Raw genomic sequence first — 19,139 nt, 5'->3', positions numbered from 1 at the left:
TCTTGAAAATAAAAGCATGTATTTTCTACACTACTGGAGAAGTCACATTTCTATTAACAAGTTACAAAATGTGAGACTGTAAATAAATGCAATAACAATCTCCTGGAAATCCTTTATAATTGTGGACTGTAATGGATAAATATTGAGAGAATTTGGTAAGATTTCACAAGTAGGTGCTAATTGAAATGATGTCATGAAATGAATAGACCATTGTTTGGAGGAGACAAACTGGCTGTTAAAAAGTACTTACGTGTGCTCACAGAAAGGTCACTCCTGAGTTTTGACTATCTAAGACAACTGCTTGACCAAGAGAGAAGAACTCCTGTTGTTTGCTGAAGAAGGTGGGGTTTTTTGCAAGTGAGAGAGTCACATGGTTTCCTGGCAGTTTTAGTTGGAGTGAGAGAGAGAGAGAGAAGTTAACAAGCTCTCTCAGCTAGTGTGTGTGACACTGAAAGCAGCTGAACAGTGCAACCCAGGAAGAGCTGGTTGGAAATAGAAAGTTCCAGAGCAGTGGATGGCTCGAAGTGCTAAATGTCTGATGTTTCTCTTGGAATAAATGGATCAGAAAGGAACTCTGTGGTAGCCTAAAGAAAGAGGTTACCATCTGGAAAACCCTGATCGGGCAAGTTTCATCAGCGAGACCTTGAGGTGACTAATGGTGGTACCTCAGTTGTGGAAATCCTGGAACAACAAATCTCTCTCTGCAAACCCTACAAGAACCTTCCTGAGTGGTAAACGTTTACCTTTCAAGCACCAAAGCCTGGTGAACTTTATGCCCAGAGCAAACTAAAATCACTGCTTGTACATGATGAATATCCATCAATTCCCTTCATATTCCTGTGTGTATGGAGAAGCCTCTTAAAGGCTGCTTGTTGTACCTGCTTCCACACTCCCCCTGGCAGGCCATTCCAGATACCTAATATTCTCTGTGTAAAGAAATTGCCCTGCACACTTCCTTTAATTTCCTCCATCCTCCTCCCCTCCCACCCCCCACCACCACCTTAAACATATGTCCTTTAGTATATGATACTTTTACCTCCAAAAAAAAGATTCTGACTAACTCCCTTATCAATATCTCTCATGATGTTATAATGATTGATTTTTACCACAAGTACCCCTTTTCACAAAGGATATACAACACTGTTTAAATTAGCGTATATATTACATATTTGTCATAACTTTTGACCACAATCCTTGCAAAATAAATGAATTACCTTCACATGTTCTTGCACGTGAACATGGAAGATAATTTTGTTCAGGCACAAGTTTCAGGGCTGCATTCGCCAGTAGACTGAAAATAAACTGGCCAATGCCTCAACTGATAAATGTGATGAATAATGCAATTTTTCATTGGTAATGGAATGTTCTAGATTGCGAGAAGCCCATTGTTCAGAACTGGTAGATGTGCAAATGAGTTCCAGTAGACTTGCATGGTTATCAAGCTGTACAAAACTGGAAGCCTGTATTTGGTGAGTCATGTTTGCTGGGGATTATATTTACATCAGGGAATGAAGCCTGTCCAGTTCAATGCAAAAAAAGCACTTCTTATCAGTGTAGAGTGCCGAATGCTAGCACAATCAAAATACACGAGAGGCCTTTGCATATCTCAAAGCTGATCATCCAGTCTGTGGCAGCTAATTGCACATTGCAAGGTTGCGCGATTCTCCTGTATGTTTCCAGGGCAATGATTCACACAGAATGTATCTAAGGGATGCTCTCCCTTCCCCCCTGTTTCCCCAACCCACATTCTCCCTCCCCCAATGTCTCCATGATGATGAGCAAACCAACAGACAATGGGTTTCCAATCTCAATGAACATCAGCTCCAAGCTTTGTTCCTTTGTGAATTATTGAAGTTGGGCACACACCACAGACTACTTCTGCTTTTTAAAATGATTAGATTTGGCATTTATTGCTCTCAAAACACAAAACCAACCCATGGAGTCACATTCTCAATCTCAGGCTTTGCGGATTCCAAATCTGTTCAATAATATGGCTTCAAATGTGGAAGAGGAGATGAGATGAAGAATGATTAATTTACCATGTGCTCTCCATAGTGATCTGACATTTGGGCATGTATTATTTTTCTATAAATAAGCTGGAGAAGTATCCGAATCTCTTACTCAGCAGGTCACTGAACGTTTTTGTTTTGGTAATGTTCCAATAAGATTATCAAGGTTTCTTCTTATGGAACTTTTGAAAAGGTGATTTAATCAGGCTGGAAGAACTCATTTTCCCTGTGTGGTCAAGCTCGTGAACTGGTAGCAGAACTTTAGAAATAAGAGGCCACAAAACTGCAAAACTGAGCTTTCATACAATAAATTAAACGTTCCTATCATCCAAAGACTGATGAGAAATAATATAACATGGAGAAAGATAATTAGGGGGACACGGTTAGCGCAATGCTATTACAGTGCCAGTGACGTGGGTTTGAATCCAGAAATGTCTGTAAGGAGTTTGTATGTTCTTCCCCTGACCATGTGTGTTTCCTCCCACTGTCCATAAACCTCTGGGGTTTGTAGGTTAATGGGTGTATTTAGGCACCAGGGGCTGGAAGGTCCAAATCACCAAATTAAAAACAAATAGAGATATCATAATAATGAATTTATTGTCATACACATTGTGCAATGTACATAAGCACCAAAATTCTTACTTGCTGCAGCTGAACAGATTCCTTATTTTTTAAAAAAAGCTCAATAGTATACATAATTGCATTAAAAAGGGACAATAAATACAATTATAGACAATAAAATTGTGATGTTTTAAGAGTGCAGACCATCTTCTTGTACTGTTGGAGCAGTCCATGATTAGAGGGGGGCATTAGTGTGTTAGCGAGGGGTTCGTTCAATGGGGTGGGGAGGTGCTATTGGATGCCAGGATCTACTTGTCCACGGGGAGGGGGGGTGTGCTATTGGATGCCTGGACCTACCTATCGTTAACGTCATCCGCCCCTCCCACATAGGAGATGAGGGCACTCCTTTCATTGCATCAAGCGACAATAGATGCTACTGATGCTTGACACAAGCTAGCGACATGGCAGGGGGTGGGTGGAGAGTTGCCAGCATGCATCAAGCTAGATGTTAGTGATGTGGGGAGGGGGGTGGGGGCGGGTCTGATGGCCACCCATAGCCGCAACTGTGTTGGGGTGGAACAGCACCTCGTTTAATGGGGCAATGCCCGTGGATGCCCCCTCAGTGCTGAGCCTGCATTCAGCGAAGCTACTACCCAATCTGCATAGGACTCTCCGATGTAGAGGCAGCCACACCGAGTAGCTCGAGAACAGTGGATGAGGTTGATGTGGATGTTGGGATGGGTTTTGGATTTTCTCGATGGCAGTGCAAGTGCCCCTATGGTGGGTGGGGAGGGAAGGGTGGATCAGGTCAGATAGGAATGGGGAGGAGAAGATGCAGCTGGTGGAGGGATCGTGCTGGTTGGCCCAAGTGCTGGAGGATAATGCATCGGGTGTGCGGTTATTTCATGTTTCCTTCCGCTTCCTCAATCAGAGGTATGCTGACTTGTTATTTCCCCTCCACAAATGTTGACTGGGTTGCGGTGAAAATTCCCTGAATTTCAGTTTTTTAGGTTACATTTCCAGCTGCCGGAGATCTTATTCGCACATAAATAGAGTTGATAGTTCGGAAGAAAATTCAGCAAACTGAACAGAAAAGCAAAGAGCAGAGGAATGAGTCAACGGAGCAAGGACATTCAGATGAATTTGAGATAGCAAAGATTAATTTGAAGCTTCGTATTGAACTGTCAAAAGCACGAAAACAAATCTCTACATTTAACAAGGCCACAGAGCGAAGGGATAAAAACAAAATCTAATCATGCGGTTGATGTCAGAGATGTGTCGTGAAGGGGTGTGACATAGAAGTGGAACTGTGGTCGTAACGTGGGGAGATGACAGCTGGCACAGCTGAATGATAGATGTGTGTGGCACCATGAGATAAGTGACAGAATGAAGTAGGAGTTGATAAGATTGACTGACAGGGTTATGTAAGAAGCACATCATATGGATCTTGACAAAGCTAGCTGAAAGAATGAACGGTACAACAGAAAGAAAATCAACACAACATAACAGAATTCAATGACAGAGCAAGGCAATAAAACCACAGTCATTGCCATCTGTTCAAATACATTTGCCCATCCTTTTGGACTTGCTACCAATACTTAGTAGCTACCTGCAAAGCCATGTTGCTTTCCTGATAAATCTGCCAACGTGGTGTTTATTGTGACATTGTTTAGACCTGCTCGGAGATGTCCTTTCGGGCGAGCCCAATAATTTTAAGAAGTGAGAAAGAATAAACATTGCTGGATTTATTTTCCCTAGATGAGTTGGCTGAAGGGTGAGATTTTTAAAATCATAAATATAAATTAATGCCAGAGCTGGAGATGTTTTCCTTTATGCGGAAGGTTGAAAAACACAGGCCTGCGTTATCTTGCAGGTATGTATGATTCCAACTGCAGATGTCTTTACTCAGTCAAAGTGTCCGTTATTTCATTCTGGGGGACACTCAACTGGCAAGGCAGCATTTGTGAAGAGAAAAATCTAGCTAATGGAAGGCGGACGATCTTTTTTTAATCAAAAATGGAAAACGTAGAAATAAAATGTGCAGAGGAAGGAGGGGATAAAAAGAAAGGAATATCCCAGGGTAGAAGGTAATGATTGGACAAGGAAAGAAGTGAGACTGGTAGGGTGAAGGATGTCCTGAAGGAGGTATAAATACCGTATTCATCTGAAATGTTCATTAAGTATTGGAAAACTGAAATAAAAGAAATACTCTTTTCCCTTGAAGAAGAGCTCAGGGAAATGTCGGCAATATATTTTTGTCTCCTATGGATGCTGAAAAGACCAGTTGAGTTCCTCCAGCATTTCGGTGTTTTTACTAAAGTCACAGTGCCTGCAGCGTATTGTGTTTCACTCTAAGAATGATCCTAATGCTGAATAAATGTAGTCGTTCAATTCTCTCCATGCTGCCTGACCTGCTGAGTTTCTTCAGCTCTTCTTGGTATGCTCAAAATTTCAACACTGATGCACAGAGGGACCTGAGGGCCAAGTGCATAGCTTGCTAAAAGCAGCCACACAAGTAGAAAGGGAGGGGAGGGTAAAGAAGAGGTGGGGAATTGAGCATAAGAGTACGGAAATCACATTGCAGCTGGATGAAACACTGGATAGGCTGCACTTGAAGTAATGTGTGCAATCCTGGCCGCCCCCATTACTGGAAGGATGTGGGGGCTTCCATGTTGCTGCCTGAATGAGAGGATATGAGCGGGATAGAAGGAAAGTTGGACAAACTTGGGTTGTTTTTTTACTGAAGAGTTGGAAGTTGACTGAAAATCAGATAGAAGTTTATAAAATTATCAAAGGCACAAATAGCCTAGGCAGCCAGGATCTGAGGATGTGTATTTACATTTAAATTTAGACATATATATAACACGGTAACAGGCCATTTTGGCCTACGAGTCTGTGCCACCCAATTTCCACTTCATTAACCTATATCCCCAGTACGTTTTGAATGGTGGGAGGAAACCAGAGCCTCGGAAAAAACGCATGGAGACACAGGGAGAACATACAAACTCCTTGTGATGCGCTGCAGTGCGAACAAAAAAGCTCAAACTATGAAGGCTGTTCTACAGGCTTCAATTAGCTTAAAATTTGCACACAAGGTTCAGTATCCCTTCTGGCTCCATGTGCTCTACTATTTACACAAGGGCCGGCGTGAGCCTTTGTGTGGGGCCGGTGATTGGCAGGGTGTAGGTGGAGCCAGCCTCCCAGGTTACCTCCCTGCAAGTACAGTGGGTCACCCCTGCAGTCGGCAGGTAGAAATGCAGACAGGTGGAGCCAATCACAGACAGTCCAGTGGTGGTATCACCACACTCCTTACAGACAGCACGGGATTCGAACCTTGGTCCCGATTCCTGGGACTGTAAAAGTGTTGTGCTAACTGCTACACCAACCATGCCACCACTTAAGATTGTGGAGGGTGGGGGAGGGCTGCATCATTTAAAGGAGATGATCTGGACAAGGTAATTTTCACAGAGTAGCAACGCCCCTTAGGCTTTTCGATAGTCGTGAATTTCCAGAGAATGGTTAATGGTTAAAGGTTCCTTTTATTGTCATGTAATAATACTTGAAAAATGCATCATGTGTGATAAACTTCAGCATTTTTATGCCCATAAGACAAACAAAAAGTCGCTATTAGCATTGCCCAGCGCCCTAACAATAGGAGAAAGAGAAGTAAAAGAGAGTCTTGTCTCCAGCACTCCTCCAGCCCCTGCAGCCACACAGATTCTAGTTCAAACCGTTGGCAACCTGAGCTTCAGACCCAAGCCTCCGGTACAATCAGAAAACGTTGTGCACCCGAGACCCTTCGGGAGCCCTTCTTGCCCTCAACACCCTTTAGAATCCTGGTTCCTATACCATGATCCCATGGGCTGGTCTCCAGCAGCCCACAGCCTGAGTGAGTCCTTCGACTACAAGTCGCCAGAAACACTTGGCCTGTGTGGGTCATTCAGCTGTTAAGCCCTTCGCCGACCTGCTGCCGCGAGGGTCATCTCCCAGGCTTCTCCTTCTCAATGGGTGAGGTTCTCCCTGTTTCTTGAGCCCTGCGCCAATCCGCTGCTCCACTGAAGTTTGCAATCCCTCGTGGTACGCTGCCCAGCGCAGGCATCTCCATCTTGGGAGCAGACCACTGTACAGGCCTTCGGCATTAGGACTGTGTGGTAGTAGCCTGTGGAGGCACAGTGTGTCTCTCCTCCTCACTCTCCTGGGCCCGCACCAGCAGCAGCACCTGGTGCTTCAGCATCCCCACCAGCGCTGCCATTTTGTTGTGGTGGGGGAGGGGATATGATCACGAACTAGCAGAGGAAGGTTCAGAATTTGTGGGCTGAAGGACCTGTCCCTATGGTTTTTCTATGTTCTGTCTGCAGTTCTCTATTTTTCCCTGTTTCAGTCACAGCTCTGTGCAGAACTTTGTTCGCCGTTTTCTCATCTGTAGGCTGGGTTTGGCATCTTGTTTGGTTTAAAGATATTTTTAGAGGTTGATCTGTGGATTCTTCTGTGTTTCAACTTGACTGGAACTTCATGTTGACAAATCAGAAGATACCTCCATTATGCTGAGATATCAAACGGAGCGTTACATTGAGCTTCTTTTGGTCTCCGTGTTAATGCAGGGAATGTAGCAGCAGCAGCAGATCCCACATAAACAGTGAAGAGATTGGCTATTTTTATTATACTCACTGATGGAAAGCAATTGCCAGGGCCACAGCGATAACTGCTTCATCCAGCAGGAGGAGGCTCAGACATTCAATAGTTCGATACAGACCCTCGTGGGTCTGGTGGGGCACCGAGGATTTGAGTTTGAGGTACGACAGCTGTAACGTCAGCACAGGTGCTGGGGTGGACCTGGTGGGGTCGGGGGGTGGGGGGTGTTGGGGAAGAAGAGACCTGTCAGTCACCATCCTCTGCAGGGTTCTACCGCTTCCTCATCGCATCAGGGGCTCAGAACCAGGAACCGAAGGAGGGTGCCTGGGATCCTTCATGTGCAGGCTCACTTGTTGGACTGGACCGGAGGTCATGTAGTTTGTTGGCAATAGGAAGCAGGGGGTTTCACAGACACTCAATGTCTCTGGAGGGGCTCTTATTGACTCTCTTGCTTGTCCTGATGGCAGTGCTGGATGAGTAGCATCTCTCAGGGTGAGCAAAAGGAAGGAAACAGTGCCTCTTGTGTACATGATAATAAAGGAATTGGGGGTCTTGGATAGGGAAGAAGCTTTGGATCTGGGAAATGATGTGTTCTATTTTTGGTGAGCAGGGAAAGTAGAAGATGCATGCCAAGGGCAGCCTCATCAGAGCAGGGGTTGATGTCAACACAAGTCCATGGAACCCCATGCAGGAGCAGGGAGTTGATGCTGCATTGAGTTCCACTGTGCCTCATGCTCAAGGGTCTGCTGCATCAGAGCAGACCAGGAGTTTGAAGTGAATGTAACTTCCTTTCTCATGTGAAGTTATATTTCCTTTATGCTGCCCTGGTAGGAGGGGAGCTGCCATTGACCCTGAGCAATCTTTCAAATCCCAAATCCACCTGATTGATGGAAGCAAGATATTGATGTGGGCAGACAACACTGGGGATCAGCCAGGCAGCAGCAGGAAGGCTTGATGGACCAGCAGCAGGGAAAGAGATTTCGGAGCTGATGTGGAACTGGTATTTTGACATGCGAGTAAGGGTCCAGCAGAGAGGGAAAGCACATTATATCATTCTGTGTGCAGCATCCAGTCTTTCAGGTAATCCATGTCCCAGCATCATTCCTATCTCTGGGACCACATCTGTTATCCTCCATCACCGGATTCCCCAGACAGTCCAACTGCTGAGTTCGGTCCTGGAAATCCTCAGCATCACGCAGGGGATAAAGGGCGGCAAAGTTGACGTTGTGGTTGGAGCGACGCCTTTACGGTGCCAACGATCAAGGCCAGTCCTGGGTACAAATCCTGTAAGGAGTTTGTACCATCTCCCCGTGTCTGCGTGGGGTTTCCCAGGGGCCCCGGTTTCCTCCCACCGTTCGAAACATACCGGGGGCGTAGGTTAGTGGGGTGTAAATTGGGTGGCACAGACTCATGGGCCAAAATGGCCTGTTATCGTGCCACATGTCTAAAGTTAATTGCCAGCCGGATCCCACGAGAGAGCTGAGCAAGTTTGGGATGAGAAGCCTCAGGCATTATGCTGGCGATTCTTGGCCTCAGAACTTGTGTAAAAATATTTCATTTTGGTTAAATGATTTAAAGCCATAAGATGTAGGAGCAGAATTGAGCAATTTATCTCTTTGAGTCTCTCTACTATTCAAGTCATGAATGATGTCAAGTATCAAAGTGTTTTAATGTACTTTTAACCAAATGTATTAAATAAAAGAATAACTTTTAATGACTCACATAGTCATGTCTGTTGAAAATAAAACACGGAAATGCTGGAGCAGGTCTTACAATGTCCATGGGAGGTGAAGATATATTAGCAACATTTCAGGCCTGAGCCTTGGTGAGTGCAGACACAGTGGGTGGGATTCTGGTTATCTAGGCCAGGTCCAGAGGATCCGAGCAATGGAAATAAAAGTCTGGAATCAAGGGCGTGATGGCACTGATACTGTTGCCTGATAGAAGGGCAGCAAGTGTTCAGCAGAGAATACTAGTGTCCTGTCAGAAGAAGCACATACTCAAAGGGATCAGTACGATGGCGAGGGAGCAATTTTGTCGACTGGCCTGTCACAACAGAAACAAAGTAAGAAATATTGAAAACTCTTACAGGGAGTCCAGCATTGTCTGTGATTCTTCATCAGAAGTGAAAGGTTTCACTGAGGATTAGCATTTAACACATACAAACACCCCTCCCCGCACCACACACACACACACACACACACACCCATACACATTCCCTTCCCCCACCACACACACACATAAAAACACCAACCCACACAGACTCAAACACATCCTGCCCCCTCCCCCCATGAAACACACACACACACACACACACGCACACACACACACACAAACACACCCCCTTCCCCCCACCACACACACCTACACACATATACACACCAAAACCTATCCACACACACACAAACCCACAAACACCCATGCACACCACACCACACATTCACAACACCCACAAACCCACACACACCCATACACATCTTGCCCCCCTCTACACACACCCATAAATACACTCCTCTCCTACTACATACACACATACCCATAAATATACCCCTCCCCCACCACACACACACACACACACACACACACACACACACATACATACACCCTTACCCCACACACACACACACACACACACACACACACACCCATACACATTCCCTTCCCCCACCACACACACACATAAAAACACCAACCCACACAGACTCAAACACATCCTGCCCCCTCCCCCCATGAAACACACACACACACACGCACACACACACACACACACACAAACACACCCCCTTCCCCCCACCACACACACCTACACACATAAACACACCAAAACCTATCCACACACACACAAACCCACAAACATCCATGCACACCACACCACACATTCACAACACCCACAAACCCACACACACCCATACACATCCTGCCCCCCTCTACACACACCCATACATACACTCCTCTCCTACTACATACACACATACCCATAAATATACCCCTCCCACACACACACACACACACACACACACACACACACACACACACACACACACACACACACACACACACACATACACCCTTACCCCACATACACACACACACACACACACACACACACAATATTACCGGAAAACAGGGAACCCAGTGTGAGAAACCTAAGAGAGTAACAGGTTGGTTAAAGAACATGTGAAGACTAAAGGTTTTAGAGAGAGGTGGGCTTTACCAAACTCTTGCCATGTTTAGCTACCTGCTAGTACTTCCTAGGCAGTTAACATCTCTATAGAGAGAGCAGTGCAGTCACTGCGAGACCTGTTTCCCTCAGCCCTCTGATTTCCTCCCACATTTCCAAAGATGTGCTGGTTGGTCGGTTAATTGGCTCCTATGAATGTGATATAGGTGGATGAGAGAATGTGAAAAGAGTTGACGGCAGAGTGGAGGGGACTTGGTTATAGAGAAAATTAGTGGACTGAGAGGTTTGGAGGATTGTTTTATGAGCTGGCATTGATTGGATAAACCCCAATGGCCCCCTTCAGTGTCATATCGAGATATATAAGTTCCCTCTTCAAGGGCATGTCCCTATTTTCCTGATTAATATTGACCAATAGCATTGTTGAAAATGATCTGTGATCAATATTTAACAAGATTTTTTCAAAGGCTCTAATGCGATGAAGATTCCTGAATTTGGAAAAAATCAGCTTGAGTTTGGATTGTGTGCTCTCACATATCTCATCACACAGGGAAAAAATGTAATCCAAAGCCTCTCCCTGTTACAGAGTTTCTGTTTTCCCAATGGACACCAACACAGAATATCTCCCCAGAACAGGTGAAGACTAGGTCAGTGGTTCTCAACCTTTTTCTTTCCACTCACAGACCACTTTAAGTAATCTCTATGCCATCCGTGCTCTGTGATTAGTAAGGGATGGCTTAATGTGGTCTGTAAGTAGGAAGGGAAGGTTGAGAATCACAATTAACCCAATTGTTACTGAAATATTATACTTGAGAAAAATGGTCATTGGCCCATTTCCTTTGCAGTTCTGAAACCGTGCACATAATGAGTCAATGAGGGACGATTAAAATAGTGGTTTACAAACTTTTTCTTTCCACTCACATACCACCTTGAGTAATCCCTTCTACTAATCACAGAGCACCCATGGCATAGGGAATACTTAAAGTGGTATGTGAGTGGAAAGAAAAAGGTTGAGAACCACTGCTCCAGGTTGTAGATTTGGTTCTAAAATGATACTTATGAAGCAAATCGACAAGATGAGACTCTGAGGGTGGAAATGGAGGCAAGGCAGTAATCCTCTGGCAAATAATGTCCCACACTGGAAGAGGTGGCAGAAGTTAGCCTGCACTTTTGATTCAACTGTGAAATTTCTTATCACAGAATTTTAAATAAAATGTGCCACTTGTGAATGCATTCTCTCACATCCTGTACCTTTGGTCAGGCAGGGTGATAAACACTAGTCTGCAATTGAAATTCATGACATGGCACTCAGTGTGGGGTCAATCGATACACATCATTTGATTTATATCTAACTGCGTTTGCAAATCTCACCAGAGCTTGTCCGAGCTGCTCCCTGTCACAGTCCAGTTCCCTTTCAGCTTCAGCTCATTTTAATGGGTACTTTATTGTGTATTTTCCATAATTTAGATAATAATCACAGTTGTATTTTTAATCATGATAAATATACATAAGGGACACAGCTCATTTATTCATCAGACATGAGGGGTGGCGGTCCTATCGCTAATTTCATGGGTTGCTGTGAAATTATACGAGGCGCTAACCCAGTCAACCTTAACTGACAGGCAGATCTTATAAACACAAGGTGGAGCAATGTCATATACTGCCGGCTAATGCAACTGATACTCATCTTCCCTCTTCTATTCCAAGGCAGTTTAGTATTTGGGATTTACTGGTGCCTTCATGCCATCCTACAGCTGAGGTTATAGGTGGCTTTCAATCTTCTGTACCTCCGTAAACTATCAAGTCTAAATCAAACTTTCTGCTTCCATCATAATATATTGATTTCTGGCCATTTCTTTCATCTATTCCTGGGATAGAGACTTACTATCACCATGCCCACTTCTAATTCACAATCAATTCACTGTTGCGCATCAAACTCGATTTCATGATTCTATTGTGCATCCATCCCAGTATAAAACTTGACGATTCGTTTGAACATGGCCAAAAACTTGTCTTCTATTTTCAAGATAGAAGCCCTACAAATATGAAACAATTAACTATCAGCAGGTTCCCACTTACTGTTGTTTAATCCCATTTGCAGAAGCTTTGGGTCCATTTCTGAATGAAGCAAAAAAATGCTTCAACACCCAGAATGTCAACAAAAGCTCTACAGCAATGAAGTATTTTGAAATTGCAGTCAGGCTGTAATTAGGAAACATGATGCTAAATTGTACCCAGCAGGCTCTCGTGAACAGCAATGAGATAATAGCTGGATTTAGTGAGATTATAGGCCTAGCCCTCAGGGAGACCGCTTTCAATTTGTGCCAAGGGATTTTTTTATCAATGCCTGACAGGACACGTTTAAAACCTCAGGTGAAAGATGACTACATCATTCCCTGCCTGTTAAGCAGCAATTTTGTACTTCTGAAGTAGGACTTGGTTCTTGAGGTGCATTGTGAGAGGTTCCATTAGACCCTGGAACAAAGCTAGTCTGTCGCACTTGTCTGTGTTGCCTGACTTTTTTTTTGTCATTTATTGATTTATGCTTATTAAAAGGAAATGACAATAAACATAGGCACCAAATGTAATGAAACTCTATTTGGAGGCTTGTTCACTTTCCAGTTCACCAAACATTACCAATGCACAAGCCCAGAGCCTCTAACCTACCTGATCCTTCAAGCTACTTCTTAGCTGATCTATTTTTGTCTGACCACGTCAGTGTCAAAGTCTCAACCTCATTAATCTTATGGCCTCCGAATGTGGAGAAATTTAAATCAATGCTCAGGGCCGGAAACAACTCACTTCCTGTCAGACCAGGATGAAAGAAATCTGAATTGACACAAGGGAAGAACTAGCATCCACTTCAAGCTCCTGCACTCAACCAGCCTCCCTGTATCCTTAGCAAATTCTGATTGCCTCGTATCAAGCAGGGTACTGCTGATATGTCAATATTGTTCTTTTATTCATCTTAAGAACATGGGCTTCATTGGTACAGCCATTATTTAACTGCATTGGACAGCCACTGTCTTAAAAATGTGCAATTCTTCAAGTCAAGCTATTGCATATAATGGAGCCATCTGTCTTATGTAGCAAGTTCACAGAACCAGCAGGTCTTACCAGTATGACTTCAATTGGCTTTCTGTGCTCTAAGCCGCTCATCTGGATGTTGTAGAGAGTCCCTTGAGAAAGATGAGGACAGAAATTTGAACTCAGTGCAGGAATTTGGAGATTTTAATCAAAGCATTGTGAATCACATCCAGAAAGGAAAGCTGTTTGGCCATGACTTGAACAATTTCAAGTGGCAAATTCATGGATGTAGTGTTGGGTCCATGGCAGGCTGTGAAGGATGCAATGGGCTGAGTTCTGTAGATGATTCAGTGAGTTGTACTCTGCCCCAGGAACAATGTTACAGAGAGTGAACTTCTTCAGTAACATAGTACAGCTGTGGGACTGGCAGGACCTCAGGTGGAGGACACAACACTTGAAGATGGATGGGAAATGAGCATTGTAAGAGTTGATTAAAATTCTCAGGACTACCTTGCCTGGACACCTGACACCCCTAACTTTCTTTTTTGGATTAAAGAATCCATGTATGATTAATATAACAGATAATAATAATAATAATATAACAATTACAGCACGGAAACAGGCCATTAGGCCCTTCTAGTCCACACCGAACCAAACACCTCTTTCTAGTCCCACCTCCCTGCACAATGCCCATAACCCTCCATCTTCTTCTCATCCATATACCTGTCCAACCTTTTCTTAAATAATACAATTGACTCCGCCGCCACTATTTCTCCCGGAAGATCATTCCACATGGCTACCACTCTCTGAGTAAAGAAGTTCCCCCTCATGTTACCTCTAAACCTCTGCCCCTTAATTCTTAACTCATGTCCTCTTGTTTTAATCTTTCCTCCTCTTAACGGAAATAGTCTATCCACATCCATTCTGTCTATCCCTTTCATAATCTTAAATACTTCTATCAAATCCCCTCTCAACCTTCTACGCTCCAAAGAATAAAGACCCAATCTGTCCAATCTCTCCCCATACTCCAGATGCTTAAACCCAGGCAACATTCTGGTAAACCTTCTCTGCACTCTCTCCACTCTGTTTATATCCTTCCTATAATTAGGCGACCAGAACTGCACACAGAACTCCAAATTAGGCCGCACCAATGTCTTATACAATCTCAACATCACCTCCCAACTCCTATATTCCATGCAATGATTGATAAAGGCCAGCATACTAAGAGCCTTCTTCACCACCCTATTCACGTGAGTTTCTACCTTCAGTGAACGATGTACCGTTACTCCTAAATCTTTCTGCTCTTCTGTATTCCTCAATGCTCTCCCATTTACCACATATGTCCTATTCTGATTCTTCTTACCAAAATGAAGCACCTCACACTTATCAGCATTAAATTCCATCTGCCATTTTTCAGCCCACTTTTCTAAGCAGCCCAAATCCCTCTGCAATCCTTGAAAACCTTCTTCATTATCCACTATTCCACCTATCTTAGTATCGTCTGCATATTTACTAATCCAATTCACCACCCCATCATCTAGATCATTAATGTATATAACGAACAACAATGGGCCCAATACAGATCCTTGAGGCACACCACTGGTCACCGGCCTCCAACCTGCCAGACAATTGTCCACTACCACTCTCTGGCCTCTCCCTTTCAGCCAATGTTCAATCCATTTGACTATCTTAAAATTTATACCTAAAGACTGCACCTTCCTAACTAACCTTCCATGTGGTACCTTATCGAAGGCCTTACTGAAGTCCATATAGACAACATCCACTGCGCTACCCTCATCCACATTCCTAGTCACCTCTTCAAAAAATTCAATCAGATTGGTCAAACATGACCTTCCTCCCACAAATCCATGTTGAGTGCTCCTGATCAGACCCTGTCTATCCAGATGTTTATAAGTACTATCTCTAAGAATTTTCTCCATTAATTTACCTACCACAGACGTCAAACTTACAGGCCGATAGTTGCCAGGCTTCCTCCTTGAACCCTTTTTAAATAACGGAACCACATTCGCAATGCGCCAATCCTCCGGCACTATCCCCATATCTAATGACATTTGGAAAATTACCACCAGAGCCTCTGCTATTTCCTCCTTCACTTCTCTCAATGTCCTGGGGAAGATCCCGTCTGGTCCCGGAGACTTATCCACCTTTATATTCTTCAAAAGCCTGAAAACTACACCTTTTGTAATCTCTATATTCCCCATATTTACCCAATTTGCTTTTTTTATCTCACATCTCCCAATATCCTTCTCCTTAGTGAATACCGAAGAAAAGAAACTGTTCAATATCTCCCCCATTTCTCTAGGCTCCACACACAGTTTTCCACTCTGATTTTCTAAGGGACTAATTTTGTCTCTAGCTTTCCTCTTACCATTAACATATTTGTAGAACTCTTTTGGATTAGTTTTCACCCTGCTTGCCATAGTTTTCTTGTACCTTCTTTTAGCTTTCCTAATTCCTCTCTTAAGATTCCTCTTACATTCAATGTATCTTTCAAACATTTCCTTAACTCCATGCTTCTTATATCTAATGTACGCCTCCCTTTTTCTTCGAACCAAGTTTCCAATATTCCTTGAAAACCACGGCTCTCTCAAACCTTTTTCCCCTCCTTTTAACCTAACAGGAACATAAAGCTTTTGCACTCTCAAAATCTGATCTTTAAAAGACTTCCATCTCTCTACTACATCCTGCCCATAAAACAAATTGTCCCAATGCACACCCTGCAAGTCCTTTCGCATCTCCTCAAATCTAGCTTTTCCCCAATCAAAAACCTCAATCCTTGGCCCTGATTTCTCTCTTTCCATAATGACATTGAAGCTGATGGCATTATGATCACTGGACCCGAAGTGCTCGCCAACACTAACCTCCGTCACTTGACCCATCCCATTTGCCAACAGTAGATCTAACACTGCTCCTTCTCTGGTCGGCACCTCTACATATTGTTGTAAAAAACTATCTTGCACACATTTCACAAACTCTAACCCATCCAGTCCTTTCACAGAATGTGTTTCCCAATCTATATGTGGAAAATTAAAATCTCCCATAATTACAACCCTGTGCTTATCACAAATATCTACTATCTCCCTACAGATTTGCTCAACTAGGTCTCGGTCCCCTCGGGGTGGTCTATAATACACCCCTACAAGTGTAACCTCTCCTTTCCTACTCCTCAGTTCCACCCAAATGGCCTCCGTGGATGTGCCCTCTAATCTATCCTTCCTAGGCACCGCTGTAATATTTTCCCTGACAAACAATGCAACCCCACCTCCTCTTGCCCCTCCGACTCTATCACACCTAAAACAACGAAACCCAGGGATATTCAGTTGCCAATCACATCCCTCCTGCAACCATGTCTCACTAATCGCTACCACATCATACTTCCAAGTATCAATCCACACCTTCAGCTCTTCCACCTTTTTTACAATACTCCTGGCATTAAAATATATGAATTTCAGGGATTTCCCAATTTTTAATCCCTGTTTTCCCTCAGCTTTAAGAACAACATTATTTACTTTTCCTGCCAATTGTCCTTCATCTTCTTCCAGAGCATTTCCCTTCTCTATCACCTGCCCATCCATATTCAAATACTTACTACAAACTTTCTTTGTTTGCATTCTAACCTTCTCCTTACTGCTCTGTACTATTTTGTTCCCTCCCCCCAACCATTCTAGTTTAAAGGATCCTGAGTAGCCCTAGCAAATACCTCTGCCAGGATTCTGGTCCCCCTGGGATTTAAGTGTAACCCTTCCTTACTGTACAGGTCACATCTCCCCCAAAAAATATCCCAGTTATCCAGAAACTTAAAACCCTGCCCCTTACTCCACTCCTTCAGCCACGTGTTAATCCTCCACCTCATTCTATTTCTATTCACACTGTCACGTGGCACAGGGAGTAATCCAGAGATTACCTCCTTTGCGGTCCTTCTTTTTAACTCCCTACCTAACTGCCTGTACTCAGTTTTTAGGACCTCTTCTCTAATTCTCCCTATGTCATTGGTACCTACATGTACCACGACCTCTGGCTCCTGTCCCTCCCACTTTAGGATATCTGGGACACGAGCAGCAACATCTCGGACCCTGGCACCAGGGAGGAAAACCACCATCCGGTCCAATATTAACTTCTTTAGTCACCATCGAAATAAAAGGTCTTCAGTTATGAGGTTTCATTTCCCTTCCCACCTTTCCACTAAATCCATTATCAAAGATAAGGTGGATATAACTGCAGTCAGCTTCTGTTGTCTATGCCTTCTGTGTTTGCAGTTCCACTTTCAGACTGATTTGATCTTCATCTTCCCAGCCATCTCATGTACTCTGCTGTGGCCATTTGTCCATGCCTGATTATTACTGAAGGAAGACCTTCCCGAGTTGAGAATCCATTGGTCACCACAACAATACTAACCTTCAGGCAGTTAGATTCTGTTGCTAACCACAGTGCCAGTGCCCTTTACTGGATTGGATATGACAAATTTTCATGGAATTGGATTTTGTCTTTACCACTTACTCATTTTTTTTGTGATATACGGTCGCCGTCAAGGCCAGTATTTATTACCTGTTTGTTATAGTTCTCCATGGCACCACCTGTTCCCTCCAAGATTTAGACCCAATGATGGTGAAAGACTTGTAATGTATTTTCATACTGGGATAATGTGCGACTTGGAGAGGAACCTGGGTTTCCATGCACCTGCTGCCCTTGTTAGTAAAGCTCACACATTTATGAAGGTGAGCAATTGCAGAGCATTTTGCGGACGGTGCACTCTGCAGCCACTATGGCCCATCAAATATTAAGGTGAGTGGACAGGGTGCCAGACAAGAGTGATGCTTTGTCCTGGGTCGATTCATAGCTCTGTGGAAATTATTCCAGGTCTGTGGATAATATTCCATTACACCATTGGCTTGTACCTTGTAGATGTTGGAAACATTTCTGAATGTCTCAAGCAGGGTTAGATCCTTCTGCTAAAACCAGAGTCCAACTGGCCGTAATGTGGATAGATCCTCTTACTCTCCACTGCACAAGTGACCTTCGGGGGTTTTAGACATTGCTTGCCTTCGCAGTGTTGGATGCCAGTATTATGGATAGGTGCTCAATTGCTCACTAATGATACCTTGAAGGTAAATGTGCGACTAATCATGATCCACATTTCATGAAGTCATAACCACTGTTACTCAGTATATGTTTGTTTTCTAAATCAAGTCCTTCTGCCAATTGTTTAAATTTCCCTTTTTTTAATCTTATTTTCCTCACACAGCCATCTGTCATCTTCAGGAATGCTCAATTTGTACATTTTTTGAAAAAAAAAACAGTACCATGTTGAAACATTATTATAAGGCCAATCGTATTTATAATTTGATTAACGGCAGACAAATTTTATGTAAACGTAGCCATTAATATCCTTTGCATTTTCTCAGCGTAAGCAAAGCCACATTAAAATGAAATCAATGTTCCACGATTTTTTTTTTGATTTAACGTTGAGGAAGAGGTTCCAAACTAATTTCTCTGATTGGATTTGTTTTTACTTACTCTTGCCTGGAGCATAAACAGAACAGATATCGACATAAAATAAAGCAATATTAACAACTGTCTGCATTTGTTATGAAAATAAGAGTGTGAATTTTATTTCACTAATGCTCACTGCAAATGGTCACTCCCCTGATATCGAAAGGTATTGGCAAACAATACTGACCAGAAACTTGAATGAAACTAACAATGTGGCCAAT

The 19,139-nt window shown here is 43.5% G+C and overlaps 2 protein-coding genes across 18 annotated transcripts in view; one reads left to right on the top strand and one right to left on the bottom strand.

Moving 5' to 3' along the window:
• The window catches only part of LOC138744504 (catenin alpha-3-like), a 1,801,283-nt gene that overhangs the window by 507,516 nt on the left and 1,274,628 nt on the right, over window positions 1-19,139 (top strand). The gene's annotated exons all lie outside the window — the stretch shown is intronic.
• LOC138744505 (leucine-rich repeat transmembrane neuronal protein 3-like) overlaps window positions 1-19,139 on the bottom strand; it is a 318,566-nt gene that overhangs the window by 87,440 nt on the left and 211,987 nt on the right. The window contains exon 3 of one of the 2 annotated variants that reach the window (XM_069900821.1): window positions 13,521-13,559. The exons of the other annotated variant lie outside the window; for it this stretch is intronic. Within the exon in view, the coding sequence (XP_069756922.1) occupies window positions 13,536-13,559 (24 nt within the window). The 3' untranslated portion in view covers window positions 13,521-13,535. Of the gene's footprint in view, window positions 1-13,520; window positions 13,560-19,139 lie in introns of those variants that run through there. 2 annotated transcript variants of the gene reach the window in all.

This window comes from Narcine bancroftii, chromosome 10, assembly GCF_036971445.1.
Source record: "Narcine bancroftii isolate sNarBan1 chromosome 10, sNarBan1.hap1, whole genome shotgun sequence".
In the NCBI taxonomy this organism is placed as follows: Eukaryota; Metazoa; Chordata; class Chondrichthyes; order Torpediniformes; family Narcinidae; genus Narcine; species Narcine bancroftii.
Note: the sequence above shows the minus strand (reverse complement) of the source record. Positions and strands in the feature narration are given on the sequence as shown.